General features: G+C 37.4%; 2 protein-coding genes across 8 annotated transcripts in view; both read right to left on the reverse strand.

The window, feature by feature from the left end:
* Positions 1 to 18,666, reverse strand: part of Rbfox1 (RNA-binding Fox protein 1) — a 125,028-nt gene that overhangs the window by 95,998 nt on the left and 10,364 nt on the right. The gene's annotated exons all lie outside the window — the stretch shown is intronic.
* S-Lap4 (Sperm-Leucylaminopeptidase 4) lies at positions 15,112 to 17,215 on the reverse strand. Its single transcript, XM_017078479.4, has one exon. The coding sequence runs from the start codon at positions 16,922 to 16,924 to the stop codon at positions 15,350 to 15,352; it is 1,575 nt and encodes a 524-aa protein (XP_016933968.3). The 5' UTR covers positions 16,925 to 17,215; the 3' UTR covers positions 15,112 to 15,349.

Consider the following 18,666-nt stretch of genomic DNA (forward strand, 5'->3'; position numbering starts at 1 on the left):
TCCCCCCACCGAACATGCTACATTGCTAATGTGTCCCATTTGCAGTGGCGAACCACTGAAGCTTAACACGTTGTCTACGCAGACATGCAGCCCTGTAGCCACGCCCTTTTGAGCCTCCAGCCGCCCACACAAGCGAAGAAGAAGCAGGAGCATTGCCGCCTGCAATGTGTGCTATAGTTTTTGCTTATCAATGTGTGTACAGTACAGTGAGCACTAGATGTTAATAAACGGAAAATTAATTTCGATTTTTTCTTTGATATGTTTTTTTACTTGGCAGGATTTTTTTTTTAGCTTTTAACTAGTTTTTTCATTTGACATTTTAATGAAGATACAAATTTGTTTAAAATATATTTTTTAAGTCACTCCGAAACTACATTTCTTATAAAGATTTACCTTTCCACCTCTAAGAATTTTACACAGCATGTGTTTTGTCTAGCTTTATTTAGTGTCATTTATTAAATGCCACTTAAGGTCATACTAAAATGAATTAACATACAATTTTCAAATAATAATAATCTTTAGTGGGATGGAATCCTGAAAAATTCCTATAAATTTAACAACAAAGAAATATTTAAAATTATTAATTACCATTAGTAGTTTAATAATAAGGAGCATTTTCCATATTGAGTGACCACTGTATGCGTCTGTTGGCACACATTTGCGATTGTGAAAGTGTGCTAGTGTGTAAAGCTATTCAAAGTTGCATCTGACTTGGACCTCAGGGGAAAAATGGAAGGAAATGCAATCCCAGTGGTAATTGTCTCGTTACTCGCTGCTTGTTGGCAAACATTTCGCACACACAGTGGCATGCGGACACGGGCTTCACTGTACCGAGGCCCAGGCGGAAGTAGCTGCCAACACCCTCCCCATTATCGCCCGACTTTTCAAAAACTCCCCATCGAAGCACCAGTTGGCTAATAATTTATTTACAGTTAACATTTTATAAGCCCGGAACATCCGCACACCACACACACAACACACACATTGAATGCGATTGAGACTCCAGGAGCCCCTGGCTGCCATTTGATTTCACAAATATTTGCAGCCAGTCTTTGCACTTTCATTTTCCACCTTTTCCGGGAAGGTATTCGGACATTTTTAGAGTTTTCGTTGCGTTTTTATTGAAATAAAATCTGTTAAAGTTTAAAAAAAGTTAATAAATGATATAGAACCTTCAGAAAATATAAACACACATTTTTTTCGTCAGAAATAAATTATATAGTTACTTAAAAATCATATATACTTTTTGGAAATCAAATGAAATATATAATTAACAGCGTAATGACTATCTTTCTGTATTTTGAATACTAAGCAGGCGTATACGTATACATTATTTATTCAATAAATACCTATATTATGGATCAATTTAGAAGGTAGTTATAATATTAAAAATATAACAAATGACTCATAATAAATGAATAGTCAAGTGGACTATTTCTAAATGTTTGGGGTAAAGAATATATTTCAAATTTTCTTTTTCTACCCCTGTGCGCTTTTAATCATCCAGAATTCAATAACTTAAAATTGAAGGAAGGTTTGAGCCAATTCATGAATTTAATATTAAGGGTATTCGATCTTCGACTTAATTGATTTTTCTCCCTTGTCTTGGATTCCTCCAGATACCTGATTTTATCCACTTTCCCCGCTGTTCCGCTGACAACTCGAGTGCGCCATTTGCCATTTCAGCGTTGATGGTAAGTGAAATATGCACAATTTCCGTTTACCATTTCACCCAAAGAGAGAGTGAGCAAGAATGTTCGGGGAGGATATGAGGTAGCAATGTTGTTAGCAAATGTAAAATGCAGTTAACTCTGTGTGTGTGTTTTACATAAATGAATGAAAAGGGCATTCGGTTAACAGGATGTGCAGGGAAAAACGCTTAAAAAAAAAGTGGGCCATCCAAGAAGCAAAAAGCGCTTCTGCAGCTCAAATTAAATTTTTGCCGGCCGAATGAAAGTTGGCTTATTGTACTTTAATAGTATGCAACTCTCTGCTGAGCAACCCTGTGTATAACTGGATATCGCTATCGATAAAACCGATATACTCCTCTGAAAAATTCACTAGCGAGTGAGTTCCGCGCGCAGTTTCTTAAGCCCAAGAGTTTTTTTATCAAAAAAAAAAGCAAAAACCAAATCGCTTACTATTAAATGATTGATCCATGTTTAACATCTTTGATCCAAATCCAAATATAACTTAACAGCTGCCTGAGGTTGACATCACTAAATGATTATTATTTTATATCAAATTTGGCACTGCAGTTTTGTATACAATCTTTAAAATGCTTATTATTTTCTTAACAAATCGACCCTGCATTACAAGTTGCCATCAGTCGCTTTCAACAGCCATTAAGGTGGTTTTTCCATGCACCCATTTTCACTTCTTTTCCCGACCCGTGAAGGGAAATGCACTTCTAATGGCCATTCAAAGCAGACAATGTTGCTCGGTGCATTTGTGTATAACATATACATTTGCCCCGACTTTTCCTTTATTTTCCTGCTCAACAAGCTCGACACGACTTTTCCCCGTGAGTGTGGGAAAGTGAATGTGATTTGCATGGGTTAAACAAATTGAAGTTGTTGCGGATGGTGTTTTACAGCCAAGGGTTGCTTATCGCACTGAATTCCAACTGAAATTGTTGGCCAGGGATTTTGCAAGTTGATTTTTTTACCTATATTGCCATGTTGAATATTTGCTTAAGAAAGAATGCAAAACAAACCATTTTTTACACAATTTCTATTTTTATTTCTCTTTTTTATATCAATAATTTATTATGAATATGACTTATTGTTTTCATATTGTGTAGAAATCAATAGCCATTTGTCTTTTGTTAAATATAAAGATCCATTCCTATAAATTAAGGAAAAATCCAGCTATAAATAAAAGCTTAAATATTTGATAAACACCATCTATAAAATAAAGTATAAATAATTTTTTAAAATTTATTTGGCTTCAAAGAAAAGCCACATAAATTGGGTTAATGGATTTCCCCAATTATTTCTTAAACACTTTTTAGTTGTCGCTCTTATTGTCAATTGCAAATTGCAGTTCTGGCCAAAACCCCGCGAACTTTGTTGGTCGAAGTCCTAAATGGCCCAGAAATTCATTTCATTGGTTTGCTGCAAATGAAACTTGGAAACTTTGAAGGATTTCGCCTTCGGTGGCAAAGTTGCAAGTACATTTTTGCTTTTCTGATGAACTTTTGACTGGCTGCCTTCGTCTGGGTGGCTTTATTTATTTGTTTGTTTGTTTCGTTGCGTTGCGTTTCTTTTCGTATTTTTCTGTACATTTTTTTTTTATTTTTTTACTTTATGCGCACGAAGAAAAACTTTTGTTGTTTGCATTGTGCTGTTTGTTTTGTTTGTTCAGCACTGTTCCGTTTCGCTTTTCCCTGTTTGTTCTGCTGGGAAACTCTCGTGCGAATAACCCAAGGCAACGCATCGAGGAAAAACAAAACGTTTCGCTGTCACGCGTAAAATATATCCATAAATTTCGCCCACTCATTGCATGCAACGTGACTTTAAGCAGAGGAAAACCACCATCTTGCAGTTGCTTTTCCCAAGACAGTATTTTAAAAAACAGAAAATTAATATTAAATCATATGTAAAATTTAATTTCAAAATGATTCGCACCACTTGATGTTATTTATTTAACAAGCAATTAATTTACTTTCATTAATTTTTCTGTAATGATTGTGTGCATATTTAATGGCAGACAAACAAATTGCGAGTCTGTCATAAATCAACACGATTTAAATGAAACTATCCTTTGGTACTACGTATATTTATTCTAATTTATAGCTCATATGTTAATGATAAGCAAAAGTAAACATTTGTGCTTAAATAAACAGAAATTAAAGTTCAATGTTAATATTTTCATAAGTCCTAACAAGCCAGTAACTACTGTAACGACTCGCAAAAGCATTTTTGGCAACAAGTTTATATTTTGTTTTTTTTTTATACTGTGGCTGCGTTGTTTGTTTTATGCTTTTTAATATGGCGACTGCGGTGCTCGTAAATTTACGCAGCAAAATTGTTTGAAAACCAAGGGGAGATGGGTAGAAAATTCTGGGGAAGTTGGCTAACATTCGTGTTTAGGGTGAACCCGCTGTGCCATTTGACAAGAAACCGAGTCACCCCAATGGAGCGAACCCCCTGCCAAGCTCACTTTACTCACTTTATGACAATTCTGACCCTATGATGGTGAGAAATTGTTGCTCGTCTTAATATTTGCACAACCTTTGGCATTGAAGTGAAAAATGGTAGCTCGCTTTTTGGGGCTCCCCATTCGGAGTTTTATGAGTGATTTAATGCGAGAAATTGTGTGTTCAAATGGCATGTGTGAAATTGAATGGGAAAAAAGGGAAATTTAATATGAAAATTGGGGTAAATTGTTGACATTTTATGACAGCATAAATGACACAAGAGTTGCTTGGGGACTCTTATTGTAAATCGAAATACTTGGCCTTGGGATAAACATCGAAATAAATATGATTGCCTATTTATTTTATTTGTTTTTAGCATAGATGTTCAAAAGAAACCTTGTTTATAAAATTGAATAAAAATTTGTATGTTGTCTAGAATATAGGATCTCATCCATCATTTGACAAAACAATTCGCAATAAAACTTTCAGCATTCAGACCATCAGAATTTCCATCTATTTTCCCTAAAATATTCCCAATAAAACTTGTGACATTTTCCCATTTCTTTTTGCTGGCTTCACATTTGGCTATAAACGAAATGAATCTTTTATTGTAACGCAGCTGATGCTGCAGGTTTTCTCTGGTTCTTGATTGTTTTTGGTTTGATTTTTCCGTTTCTTGATTAGGGGGAGGTATTCACCCATGGGAATTGCAGCTGATTGGTTCTGTGCGAGGTTTGTTTTTCGGATTTTTTTCCGGTTGTTTATCTCTGGCACAAAACGAGGAAATCGAAAAGCAAACAAAGAAAAGAAATAAAAATAAAATAAAATTATCCTGGAGGAGGTAGTTTAATTTAAAAAGTGTGGGGAGAACAAGGAAAATGGAGAAACTAAAGTAATTTCCATGGACAACTCTTGGCACCTGCCTTGGGAATTTTTCGCTAATTTAGCCGCAAATATTTACGCAGAGGAAAAACGCGCGCGGTTTTATTTTCTTTTCTTTTTTTATGTTCTCAAACTTTGGCCATTAAAAACATTTGTTTGCGCATTAAATTAAACGCGTTGGTAAGCCGAGAATCGCTTCGGTTTGTCTTACCATGATAATTGAGAGAGTGGCGGTATTTTTGCGAATAAGTGGGTGGGTCTTTTCCGGCTGCACTTACTCACACCGACGAGGTCTGCGGGCGAACTAAATCGAGGGAAAGCGGTTTTCCTCTGAGGCTGAGAGCACGTATAACAGTTTTTCACTCTCTTTTAGCCCAGGAAAAGTCGCTCTGCGGCTCTCTGCTTTGCTTTATCGTTAGCTTTGTTTACATTTACAAATTGCTGCGCAGGATTGAAACATAAAATGTTGAACCACTTTGAATACAGTTCGAAATACCCTTAAGGGATATAACATTTTTTTTTATTAAAATACAAAATAGTGTTTTAATTTTGAGTTAATAAACAAAATACAAAATAAAGCACACATTTTGCTTAAACATAAAATTAAATTTTTGATTTTAATCAAAGAAATCAATACTTTGTATTTTTTTTTTTTAATACCAAACATATTAATTGACATTTTTGAAAATTGAAAAAATACTAACAATTTGTTGTAAATACTTTGAATTTTTTTCTAATTTAATTTAATGGTTTTAATATTCTGATGATATAAAGCAAAGTCCTTTTGATTTTCATCAGTCACATTAAGTATAAAATCATTAGCACATTTTTGGTAATTGAAAAATACTAAAAATATGTTCATTTTAAATTTTCCCTACTACCCTTTATAAAGGGTATAAAAACCTTTTCCTTATTTTTTTCGCTTCCATTTTCCCAACTTGTTTGTTGTATTTGTTACTACAGGTTCGCCGGTGTTGTTGGTATTTTTGTTGGTTTTTGAGGTTTATCGCTTGGCGCATAAATCGTTTGTAGCCTGCAGCCAGTTGTTGCTGGTGTTGCTTTCATGTCAATTGCTTGACCTTCAATTAATTGCTGTGCTCTGCTGCCTGACATTGAAACAATTAACGGTCTCTTCCGTTTTCCCAGTTTTCCCAGTTTTTTTTTTTGCGTTGATTGAGATGGAAAACTGCATTCAAAGGGCGGCGGTAAGGGGGCGTGGTAGTGCAAGCAATTAGTCTTTGTTCGGTGGATTGTTGCACTGACACCATTCGGTTGGTGATTTATATTGTTCAGGATGTCAAAGGATTGACAAGGACTGAAAAGGTTTGCCATAGCATACTTTTTAGCGCCTGTTTGGGCTTAGAATAAAAAATGAAAGTATAAATGGTTGGTTTGTGAGTAATTCTATGGTTTTACTTTGTTTCATAGCATTATAATATTCGACCCTCACCCTTGCAACATTTTTTTTTTATTTTTTTTTCCAGCTCAATACATTTTGTTGTTTTGTTGAAAAGCACGAAAAATACTTTCCCTGATTACTTTGATGTGCCATAAAGAAAACCTTAATTATTTGAATGGATTTTTACGCTTGCGAGATTTGAACCCTTTCTTCCTTTGAAAGGATTCAATTTATTGATTACTTTAGAACTTTTGTATTCCAGGGCATAACAAAACATAAAAAACACTTCAAAAGGTCAAACATGTTTTCTATTAAATTGAAATATATTTCCAGATAATGTATTCATTTAACTGAAACGCTTTTCCTGGTATTTTTTCATTTATTCCTAGGAACCATAACTTTAAAACTCTACAATTTAAATTTCATGATGCACAAACTCTGATAGCTTGAATACATATTTCACTAGAAACCTTTTTAGCCAACGTCCTGCAAACAACATGCGGTTGGTCAAACATGCCAAAAAAGGTGGACAGCAACGAAAATGGGGACAACACAAGTTTTAAGGACAACCAAGGATGGAAATTCGGGGGATAAAAGGTGGAGACCAGAAGGACCAGAGGACCAACACATGTCACAATTCTGTGTAAAAAGCGTCTTAAAAATGTCCAAGCTGCGTTCTGTGACAAATATTTTTTGGGAACGCAACACATAAATACACTGGTAAACTCAGGGATTTTGGTGACTGTGTGCGTGTTTTCAAGTTTAGAATCCTTGAAAATATGCAAATATCCATTTACATGGACGCCCAGCAAAAAAAAGGAAAAATAAGGACATAAGTGATGACAATTTGGCAAACATGAGTGGGAATAACAAGCAACTTTAAATTTACATACCGGCATCTGATACATCCAATGCATAAGTTTGCATATGATTTGGTTAAAAAAAAATGTGCTTTCATTTTTTGCTGCTGTAAATCGCAAAGTCAACAAACTCTTAACCGCAATCGATCGTTATAGAATTGCGAAACCGCAGCGAATAACGAATAATTATAGGAAAATCCACTCGAAATTCCTTTTTAATTGAGTTGGCTGCAGCTGCGCCAGTCCATCATTAGAGAAAGAAAAACGAGAAAAACAGCGGAGGAAAACTGATGAAGAAAATTTTTAGCTGGATTAAGTGGATATGCTATGAATATTTCGTTTTTCCTTCGCTCAAGAGGAAAATGGAGGAGCGCAGAAAAGGACTTAAAAAGGAGAACGGAATTTCCACGGACTTGCAAAAAATATGTCTTTAAAGTGCACAGACATTTGCCTTTCATTTCAGATTTAATTGAATTAATTTGTGCAAAATGGTAAATTCCTGAAATTTCGCAGACTAATTGACTAATTCTTAAGGAGAAACAACGAGGATTCCAGTAAAGTATAAAGGATTAAAGTGAAAGAGAAGAAAAATTACAACGAAATTAAATTCTTGGAATCTTATACTTCATATTTAAAATGTGTATTATTTTCTCTGTAAAACCAATCCTAAACGACAAGAAAATATTGTAAATCGATTCCACATTTAATTGGCTTTCATTTGCACCCTCAGTTAAACAATTTCTTCTGCTTAAATGCCTTCCATAAATGAATTTCCTTTGTTTTCCCCCAAGGACTTGCAATTTTAAATATTCGCATATTCAAAGAACAACCATTTTTGGTCTACCCATCGTCTAATTTTTGTTTCTCTAGCTTCTAAACAAATATTTGCATATCTATGGAGGAGGGGGGGTATAACACAAAACAAGCAAAGATACGAAATCAAATAATTGTTTTCTGTGGGCAGAGATTTGGTTTCATATTACTGCAGGGCCAGAAGAGACACAATATTTGGCAACAAATTTTAGACAATGTCAGATGGCCGCAGGCGCAAAATTTTAATTGGATCATCTGGAACAAAAGGCAACGAGCTGGTGGAACAGGGTGTCCTATGCAAAGTATATATTTTTTGCCCCTGTCACATAATGAGGCACATCAAGCTAACGACTTTTCCTCTGGCCGACCATAGATAACCAGAGGTGGTGGCAAATCCTGGCTGGCTGAAAGGCGCAACTTTGAAGTGTCATAACACAGCAGCAACGGCGAGAAAAACAACGACCTCACTGTAGTAAAAAACACCAGGGAAATCTCCCTCGGGGTAATTCACGTTTCTGTTTACACTGAAATGCGGCTAATTTCCACAACGACAACGGCAGCAACAACAGCAATGCGGCGGGAAAATGTTATGGAAAATATGAACAAAAGTTCTGAGTACGTCACATCGCCAAAATGAAGCCAATGGAAAACTGGGGGAAATAAAATGAGCTAGTGAGAGAAGAGGATAACTTTACAGACTTTTACCTATAAAAATGGAAAGAGGTTTCTGCGTGTTTATTAAGATTTATCACATAATCTTATGCCGAATAGTCCGAGTCATCAAATCACCAAATAAAAGAATCATTGAATAACGAAATCATCGAATCATCAAATCACCAAGTTATCCGACAATTGAATTATCAAATCATCGAATCATCATAACTCCCAATCATAAAGTCATCGAAATACAAAATCATCGAATCACTGAATGACCAAAATATCGAATAATAAGGTAATCGATTCATAAAATCACCAAATCATAGAGCCATCGAATCATCAAATCACCAAATATTCAAATCTCAGAATCTCCAAATCATCAAATAATTGAAACAACAAATCATCGAATCATCAAATCATCGAACCACCGAATCACCAAAGTATAGAATCATTAAATCACCAAGTAATAGAGTCATCGAGTTACTAAATCAACGAATCACTAAATCATCGAATCACAAAATTTTCGAATTATCAAATCATCTATATTTTTCTCATTCTTTTTTGTATTTTTTTAAAGTTTCTTAACTTTAAATTCGATTGTTCTAACTAGAAAAATATTAAACTTTAGAACACTGACATATGAGAAAATTATGCAAGCACGGGGATCTCCTTTGGATTATGTGCTTGGAAATTTCAGACCCTAACTAGTCAAATTTATGGTCCATTGTTGGTCCTGAAGTGAGTGTACATTTTCAATTTGGCCACCGGGGAGGGGGGCAAGTTTTCTCTGTCAAATTTAGCATGCTAGGATGACTGGAAACTTTTTGTACGATGGCTTCCTGTCTGGTCCTTGGACCGAGGAAAAGTCCGGCCAGGAGCAGCGCTGCATCCGGCGGAAACGAATGCGACATTTTTGCCAACTGCCATAAAATGGAACATCCTCAAGAGCGGCTTCAATTATGCAAAGAGATTTGCCAGGTCTCTCACACTACTGACTAAACGGTCATCTTCTTGGCCAAAATTTACATTTAATTTTCATTATTAATTATGCAATTATTCAGGGGGCAGCGCAAATGTTGATTCTAGGCCAGATGTTTGCTCATTATGCTGCGAACCTTTTCTAGTTTATCTCTTTCCAGGGGCTATTATGCCAATAAGCCAAATTGTTTATGGACCACATTTTGGGTCGAAAGATGCAGCTCTCTAAACAGTAGGGAAACTTCTCGGAATAATTTATCATTGGTCTGAGTCTGTCCTAAATATCTATCACAAAGTTGGCAAACAATAGACCCCAACCGAATATTAAGTTGAAAGCAAATTCCCACAGAGATTTCAACCATCTTATCGTTCGAGCAAAAGGAAATATTCTTTCCACTTCGATGATAAATTCAAAAGGCATAAACCTACGAATTGATAACCCAATGGAATCCACACAAACTATTTCCCAATTCCTCCCGGGCGAATGGCGCCGAAATCAGTTAGGGAACAGGCCTGTTATTAATTCGCCAATCAGCATAAGCAGCTGATGCGTTGAAAATGCCCCGGGCGGGAAAACACAGGGCGGAGGAACTAATTCGCAGATCTCTGAATCGTCAGTAGTCATAAATTTGGCCAGGGGCTGGAAAAAGTGAAGGAGAAATTGCAACAAAGTGGAAGCGAAAATTGTTCGAAATACACCGAGAAAATATTAAGTATACGCACTGTTGGCCGGTAATGCTAAATTTACTTCAGTAAATAATGTCAGAAAATGGTACAATAAAATGGTTAGCACAAAAATCAAGTTGTTTTAACAATAGGTACTGAATGAGTAAATATAACATAACTTATAACAAAATGTATGAAAATATAACGTATTCGCATCGGTGGCTGGGCTTACTAAATAGACTTAGCACATATTTATACTGAGTATGTACGAAAACTACATAGTCATAGCATGATATTACCCTTTTTTTTCTTGTGTAGAAAGAATAGAGTAGTATGACATGGGGAAAACTATATGGCCCGCCCCGCTTATCGCTAAAAGAAAATCAGCTGGCAAAACTACTGGCCTTAGTCGAAGGACTAGAGGAAGAAGCTGAGGGAAACAAGCGGAAGTGCTCGAGAAAAGAAAATATGTAAAGCCAAAAGAATGCCACTCTCTCTTCACAAAACACCCACAAACACACAAAAGGCCCGAGAGGAAGTGAAAGGAGCCAGAAGGAAAAGCTCGCGTTGTGGGTTTCCTTGGGAAGGAACAGGACCAGGGGAGAGCAAGGATATGGCCCAGTATGATAAATAACAGATGAGCAAAGGGTGTCAGCTTTGTAGCTCCCCGTTGACTCGAGGGAGAAAACGGGGAAGAGTGGGTAAATTGGGTTCGTTGCTTATTGAATGTGCGACATCAGAGCAAACACTAGATGGAGATCCAAAACATGGTGACTGCACAGGCGACACACAAATTAGGAATATAATTAAAATATTAAATTATAAAAACTCACCAACATTTTTATACCAACAGATTTTGAAAAACGTTCCTAACAAAAAAATTGTAAAATACAGAAAAGGTAATACTATTTAAGAGGCTTTTATATCACCATAAAATTATTCTTTGCATAGCATTATTTTTCTTGACCTTTTTCTTAACATAAGTACAAAGTTAAGATACCCACAATATTTATTTTTGAAACGTAGGACCTCGAAAATATCTACAATATTTTTTTTTAAATCAACTTTTTAGGCCTGATAAAATATACAAAAAGGAATTTAAAATCTTATGCGTTATGTCCGCAGTTTCATCTCTAAAAATTCATGCGACCTTAGCTTTTGTCGCCTGGGAAAAAAGATAAAAGTAAAGTGAATAAAAAATGACTCGTGTTGAAGTGTCCGGAGGACTTTCTTCAGCTCCATCGACAGTTGCAACTCGTGGTGAAATGTTCCCAAATACATTGACTGTGAGAACGTCATGAATATTAAATTGCGATTATTGCCACTGGCAATGCGAACTCGTCTGACTTGGCAACGTTTGATGGCTCTTGGGTTTGAGTTTTCCGGCATGTTTGGCCAGATGTTTCCATTGGTTAGCCACAAGCAAGGTCTCGCAATGGTATCTCGATTTCGATGGATACTAGTTGAGGTTTATTAAGTGCACTTTAATTAACTCGGATATTAACCGAAAACCTTTAAGCTCTGTCAAATGCATGTGTGGACTCGAAATCCATCTGTAGCCTTCGATTGTACCCATATCGGTTTTCAGTTTTGGCTTCTCTCTATCTCTCTATTTGATTGATTAATGGCCTTCAGATGGGTGGGATGTTGGGGGCGGATAAGTGGGCATGGGGCTGGGAAGTGGCAAAGTAAAAATTGGCTCTATGCTCTCAGCTTGATGTGATTGGGAATTTGATTTATTGGCAGCAAACTAAGTTTGGCCAACGTCAAAAGCAGTCAACCGGATGCAAGTTGACACTTTTTCACATGCAGAAATACACAGCAAAAAATCCAATACTTAATTAAGAATGAACTTGGAAGACTTAAAATCTTTTTAAGCTCACGGTTTTAAAAATAGAAAGAAAAAATGTCTAGAATATTGATTATAAATTTCAAATAATTTTAAAATGTTAAAAATTGTTTCATTTCTTAATTTTATTTTAAAGATTTTTATGGAGCAAACTTAGAGATCAGGCTATCATAGAAATCTCGAAACACAAACTTCGTTTCAGATGCCAGGCCCATAACCCTAAAACCTCAGTTGAAATCAAATTTTAGCACGAAACACATCATAAGATCCAAAATCCAGATTCAGAGTTTATTTATTTCGAAAAAAAAAACAATTTTCAGAATGTATCGAAATCTATTATTAGCTATGCCGCTCATAGTGAATCGTATACGTCATTCCACTGCCATGCAATTGGTTCGTCAGGATAAAAGCCGGGAAAACTTGAGGCGTCTTCAGCCAGTTCTAGAAGTTGGGGACAACACCAACCTTTCCTGGGCCCTGCGATTCAGCCAGTTTGGGATACGACCAAAGACCGAAGGCTTCATGAAGAATCTCCCAAAGAGGGATGACATCTGATGATGGAACCGGACCAACTGGCAAAAGGAATTTCTACTTTCGATACGAATTTTTAATAAACGTAGGACGTTTTCAATTCTGGTTTTTATTAATCGGGGTTGCCCATAAAAATCGCAAATGCTTAGAAAGGGGTCTATATCTCATACAAGGAGGGGTTTCTCCTTTTTCTTAAAGATATGGTTCTTTCTCTTATTCACCTCAAATTTAAAATATTTGTTGCATTAAAAACTATTAGTTTTTTTTTTGTTTTATCTTTGGTATGTCTACATTTTCTCATACAATTTTAAACGCATAGTTTTAAACCACAATTTTACAATTTCATTCTATTGTGGCGAATGCAATGGTGAAGCACATGCATAAATTAATTGCAATCAATCTGCTAGTGAAGTGAAACGAACTCGAAAACTTTGATCAAGTTATCAAAGTGCAGATATGAATTTTCCAAGACCGGCGGCAGATGTGAAAAACTTTTCCCTTGCGTAATTAAAAGGAGAAAAGTAAGAAATTAAAAAGCTGTGAAAAAGTGTGTGGGCAAGAGCAAATCAAATTAAAAAGTTACATGCCCCACACACATAACCCTCTTTTGTAGCATTATAACCCAGGCTAGACAGCCGCTTTTTCCACTCGTTTTTCCACATTTTTTCCAGGCCACTCACATATGATAGGGGGAAATATATATCCTAAGCCCATTGTGTTCGCTTGGCTTTTGTGGCTCAAGTTCGAAAGAGGCTTTGTCGTTGGGCGACTGTAATTGAATTTGGTCTTTTGTTGACAAACAAATTATTCTTGACTTAACCAGTGAGGTCGTAAAAGAGTGAAGTAAATTATGTTAATTTTTCGTTGTACTCTTGGCACTTTTGCCTAGGGAGATGTGAATTTAATTCGGTTAACGTACAATCCAATATATTTAATGGCTGCCAACACGCCCGCACATGGAAAGCGAAATAAATTGAAAACGTTGTGGCCTGGACGTGTGGCCCAAGGACCAAGGACCAAGAACCAAGGACCAAAGACCAAAGTCCAAGGATTTTCCATAAGCGAATATCTATAGATAAATGTTCAACGGTCACGTGTGCGGTAGTAACTGCTGCCCTCTGGATAATGACGAAAATGGTTAACATCCATTCGCTTGGAAAAATGCGAACTTACATAAAAAAGGATATTACATAAAATACCATCTCGAGAAGAGTGTCCTTCGTTTATTGCTCGAAAGTATGCCTGTGTAAACGGAAAAGTATTTTAATGAAATTTTAAATGCCAATCAATGGAAAATCGGTATAAGCCGAGAGAATGAAAGCCGGAACTTCCGCGATGCCTCATTTTAATACTTCGATGAGTACAAATACTTTTAATTGGCAATCTGAAACGCACATTAACCGATTGCCGCAATCCATTTGCTAGGAAAAAAAAGTGAAATGCTTTCAATAAACTTTTCGACAACTTGGAAACTCATCCGTGGCTTGTGGCTTTTAAATTGTAAGAGAAACATTTTGAGTAAGGTTACCAGATTACCTGCTGAACATTTTTCGTCTACTTTATTGGTTATCATAAATCTACACTTGGAAAAATACTAGCGTTATAAATTACAAAAATGGGAAACATTGAAGGGCATTTTTTCAACAGAACTGAACTTTTAATATGTTCTTTTCGATTCAAATAATTTTGTATATATATATTTTTGTTATTAGGTTACAAAAATTTATGAATATATATTTGAGTGTATGCTACGAGAAAATAGCCTGGTTTAATATCCAGCCCTTGTATGAAAGGACCACCTGATCCTTCAACCGCAGGATACACACGAACTGGCACACATATCGCTGTTGCCATTGCCTTACTCGGTTATTTATGATAATTCAAAGTAATATCCTGGAGCAATTTCATCAACAAAGACACGGCTAAGGGCGAGGTGCCGAGCTCATGTGGAAATGTAAATATCCTTTTGCCAGCCAAGGATGCTCTCGAAGCCCCAGACCCTCATTCTAACCATAGAGGTGTGTTGAAAGCCTCCTTCGAAATGGCTGAAACGTGTCAAATGTGTGAAAATTGGGAAAATTTGTTTGTCTAATTGGAAGGGAAACGTGTGCTAGGATAGCCATTACCCGTATTTGGGGGCCTTTAATTTAACCAAAAGAGATGGTGTGCCTTTCAGACTTTAATCAAAAGAGAATATGGTAATTTTACAACATGAAGAGATTCAGAAAATAGGTTAGAGACGAAAAATATTTTAACTGGCGCCCCCGGGTGGATTTACATTTTTGTTCTACACAATTTAATTTTATCACACCACAAGGCTTGTGAAATAAAATAATTATTTACATTGGTAAAAGCTTTTATATTCTTGTTTTAAGCACACTTCACACACAAATTTTTTACAACTTTTGACACAATACAGGAATACTAATCACTCCACAAGACAGCTTACAAAACATTCTACACAGGAGTGGATACACTGACAAATGGGACGTATAGGATATCTTACAAAAATATCTGCATCTAATACGATTTCATTCCGATCGGTTTAGACCGACTTCACTTCAGATCTTCCTTCATTTCTGGTTAGCCGGACAGGCCATTTGGTAGAGGAATTGAACCAGGGTGCGAGTGGGTCTGCCAGTCATATACTTCCTGGTGAGATATGGTATCAATCCGTGCTTTGTCAACATGCCAGTGCCCCGGGTATCCAGATGGGCCCAATCCACACAGGGAACCAGTTCGTGAAGCACAGCGGCCGCCAAACAGGAACTTGCCAGTCCCCGACCATTGTTGCTGATATCATAGCCCATCTCATCGGTGATTTGTTTCTTGTAATAATTCCACAGGGGTAGACGCCACACCCGATCGCCAGTGAGGGCTCCTGCGGACTGGAACTGCTTCCAGATGTAATGGGAATTGGAGAATATGCCAGTGGCACCGCCACCAAAGGCCTTCTTGACACCCGATCCCAAGGTGGCCACATCCACCACCAGTCTGGGTTTATAGGTGCTCTGACCATAGAGCATGGGATCTGCCATCACGACCACACCAGCCTTGTCCAGATCTCGTACGGCCATGGATTTGTGATTCATCAGGGTGACCACATCGCCCGGCTTACAGGCCATTCCCGAGGGCATATTCTCGCACAGTGGGATGATGCAACACACATTGATGGGTAGAGATAGTGCCGCACAACAACGCATCATGGCCACACAAGAAGCTGCTCCCGACATACAGGCCCTGTACTCATCCATTCCCTTGCATTGCCTCAGATTTATGGCTCCAGAATTAAATGTAATGCCCTTGCCCAGGAATAAAATGGGTTTATCCTCCGGATTGGTGCCACAATAGGTGATCTCCATCAGGACGGGTGGCTCACAGCTGCCCTTGGCGATCATAAGGAATGAGTGCAGGCGCTGTTGTTCGATCCACTCCATGGTGCGGATTTCCACGGTGATTCCGCAAGGACACAGGGCATCCACGGTGGCCTGGGCGAAGAGAGTGGGTGTCATACAGCAGGCTGGAGTATCGCACATCCTGCGGGCCAAATTCTGAGCCTCCGCCTTGAAGACGCCCCGGGTCCAACTATCATAGTCGGGTGACTCGTACAGCTGCAGCTTGGGAATGTGGGGTGGCTTCCTCTTGGAGTTCTGGTCACAATACCGCCAAATGGCCAAAACGGCACCCTCGGCCGCCTGTTCGGCATAGTCCATGCCATCCACAAAGACCTCCGTCACCTCGATCTCCTGAAGCGAACGGGCTCCAATTCCGGCCGCCACTCGGACATTCTCCATGCCCTCGTCCAGCATTTCCAGTTCGTTGAAGCCAATGCCCTCGAGACCGACGCCAACCACTGCCAGACTGCGAAATTCGGGATCTATGTTGTTGAAGACCTTGCCTCTGCCCAGACGACCCGTGATCTTGGTCTCGCAAATCAGCTCTTGCAACTTGCCCTGCAGACGATGGTCGACCTTTTCGCCAGCGGGCGTTAGTTTGGGTTCATTATCGCCTTCCTTCTGATAAACACCGATCACCAGACCCTTTGAGCTCTTCGATTCCGCTCCGCAGGCATTACGTATTTGGATTATCTGGGGCAAGCTCCTGGACCGCTGGACCACAGATTTTAGAACATTTCGCAGCTTGTTCATCGCGGGTGACTTTCTTTATATCTAACTATTTGCCTGCACGGACCAAATTTAGTTACGACTGCGAATTTCGTGTCCACCAAAGAGGATTACTACTTCAAATGTCTTTCTTTAAGCGTTATGCATTCGGGAATCAATCGGTTTTATCGCTATCCTACAATTCAATTCACGAACATTAAACAAAAGACACGAAACACAACAAATAATTTTGATAAAGAAAACTTATGGTTTTTTTTTCTATATTTTCCAAAACCGGACTAGGTACACAACACATTCACAGCAAAAGGTAAACTGAGGCTATACCCAGAATCCATAGGCTAAAAATATATTAGCTGCCGGAAGTTGGTTTCAAGGGTTGCTTTATCGATCATTGTTTGTTTATGTATTTAAGGCCTTAAGGTTGTCTCAGAAAGATTCTTCTTGAAAAGGTGTGAAGAAAAAGTTTTCTAAGCTTAACTTTCCAATCTTACCTTTACTTCATAAGGTCACTTTAACCCGAAACTTCATCCATTGAACAGGATTCGCTCCATCTGCTGAATATTCATTTAGTCCCATTATGGTAATCACCTATTTGTTATGCAGGTAAAGGGACAGGTTCAAGCTGACAGATGTTGCCTGAATTATGCTCGACCGCGTTGCTTAATTTAAGGTCAAACTAATGGAGTCCAAATGAGTTAAGCGACTAATTAAACGCGGAACTTAACCCGCTTGTTAATATATGCAAATGACCAGCGTATATTATCCAGATGACTAAAGGGAATCAAATTCGATTTGGATGTGCCAACAGCTGTAAAATTTAAAAAATCGCTATTTAAAAATTAAAGTAGTGAATTATAAGAAATTTTCACACTCTTTTCATTATCATTAACAATTACTAGTAACAACTTAACAATATGCTTTCATTTTTAAGTATTTCCAATGGCATTGAAATAGCAACCCAAAACTGCACTTCTAGATTCCATAACTTGGGTTATAGGAACTTGATTTAGACGTGGGGTACCTCTATGAATTTGTACTTGAATTCTTTAATAATCTGCATTCAAATTGTTCTTTTAAAAGACGGTCCAAATTTTAGCCTATTTTCATGTCTGATTTTTCTGAATTTCCGATGACTTACAGAATGGGACCCCAAAATCGAACTTCTAGGTTACATAACTTGAGTTACTGAAACCCGATTTGGACGTGAGATACCTTTATGAGTTTGTAATTGAATTCTTTAAAAATTTACATTAAAAGTGTTCTTTTAAAAGAGGGTCAAAATTTTAGCCCATTTTCATGTCTGATTTTTCTGTATTTCTAGTGACCTCCAGAATGGGACCCCAAAAATGAACTTCTACATTCCATAACTTGTGTTATTGTAACCCGATTTATGAGTGGGATACCTCTATGAGTTTGTAATTTAATTCTTAAATAATCTGCATTCGAATTGTTCTCTTAAAAGAGGGTCAAGATTTTAGCCCATTTTCATGTCGGATTTTCCTGTATTTCCAATGACTTCCAGAATGAGACCCCAAAACTAAACTTTCAGATTCCATAACTTTTGTTATTGGAAGCCGATTTGGACGTGGGATACCTCTATGAGTTTGTAATTAAATTCTTTAATAATCTGCATTAAAATTGTTCTTTTAAAAGAGGGTCAAAATTTTAGCCAATTTTCATGTCGGATTTTCCTGTATTTCCAATGACTTCCAGAATGAGACCCCAAAACTAAACTTTCAGATTCCATAACTTTTGTTATTGGAAGC

Source organism: Drosophila suzukii, chromosome 3 (assembly GCF_043229965.1).
Source record: "Drosophila suzukii chromosome 3, CBGP_Dsuzu_IsoJpt1.0, whole genome shotgun sequence".
Taxonomy (NCBI): domain Eukaryota; kingdom Metazoa; phylum Arthropoda; class Insecta; order Diptera; family Drosophilidae; genus Drosophila; species Drosophila suzukii.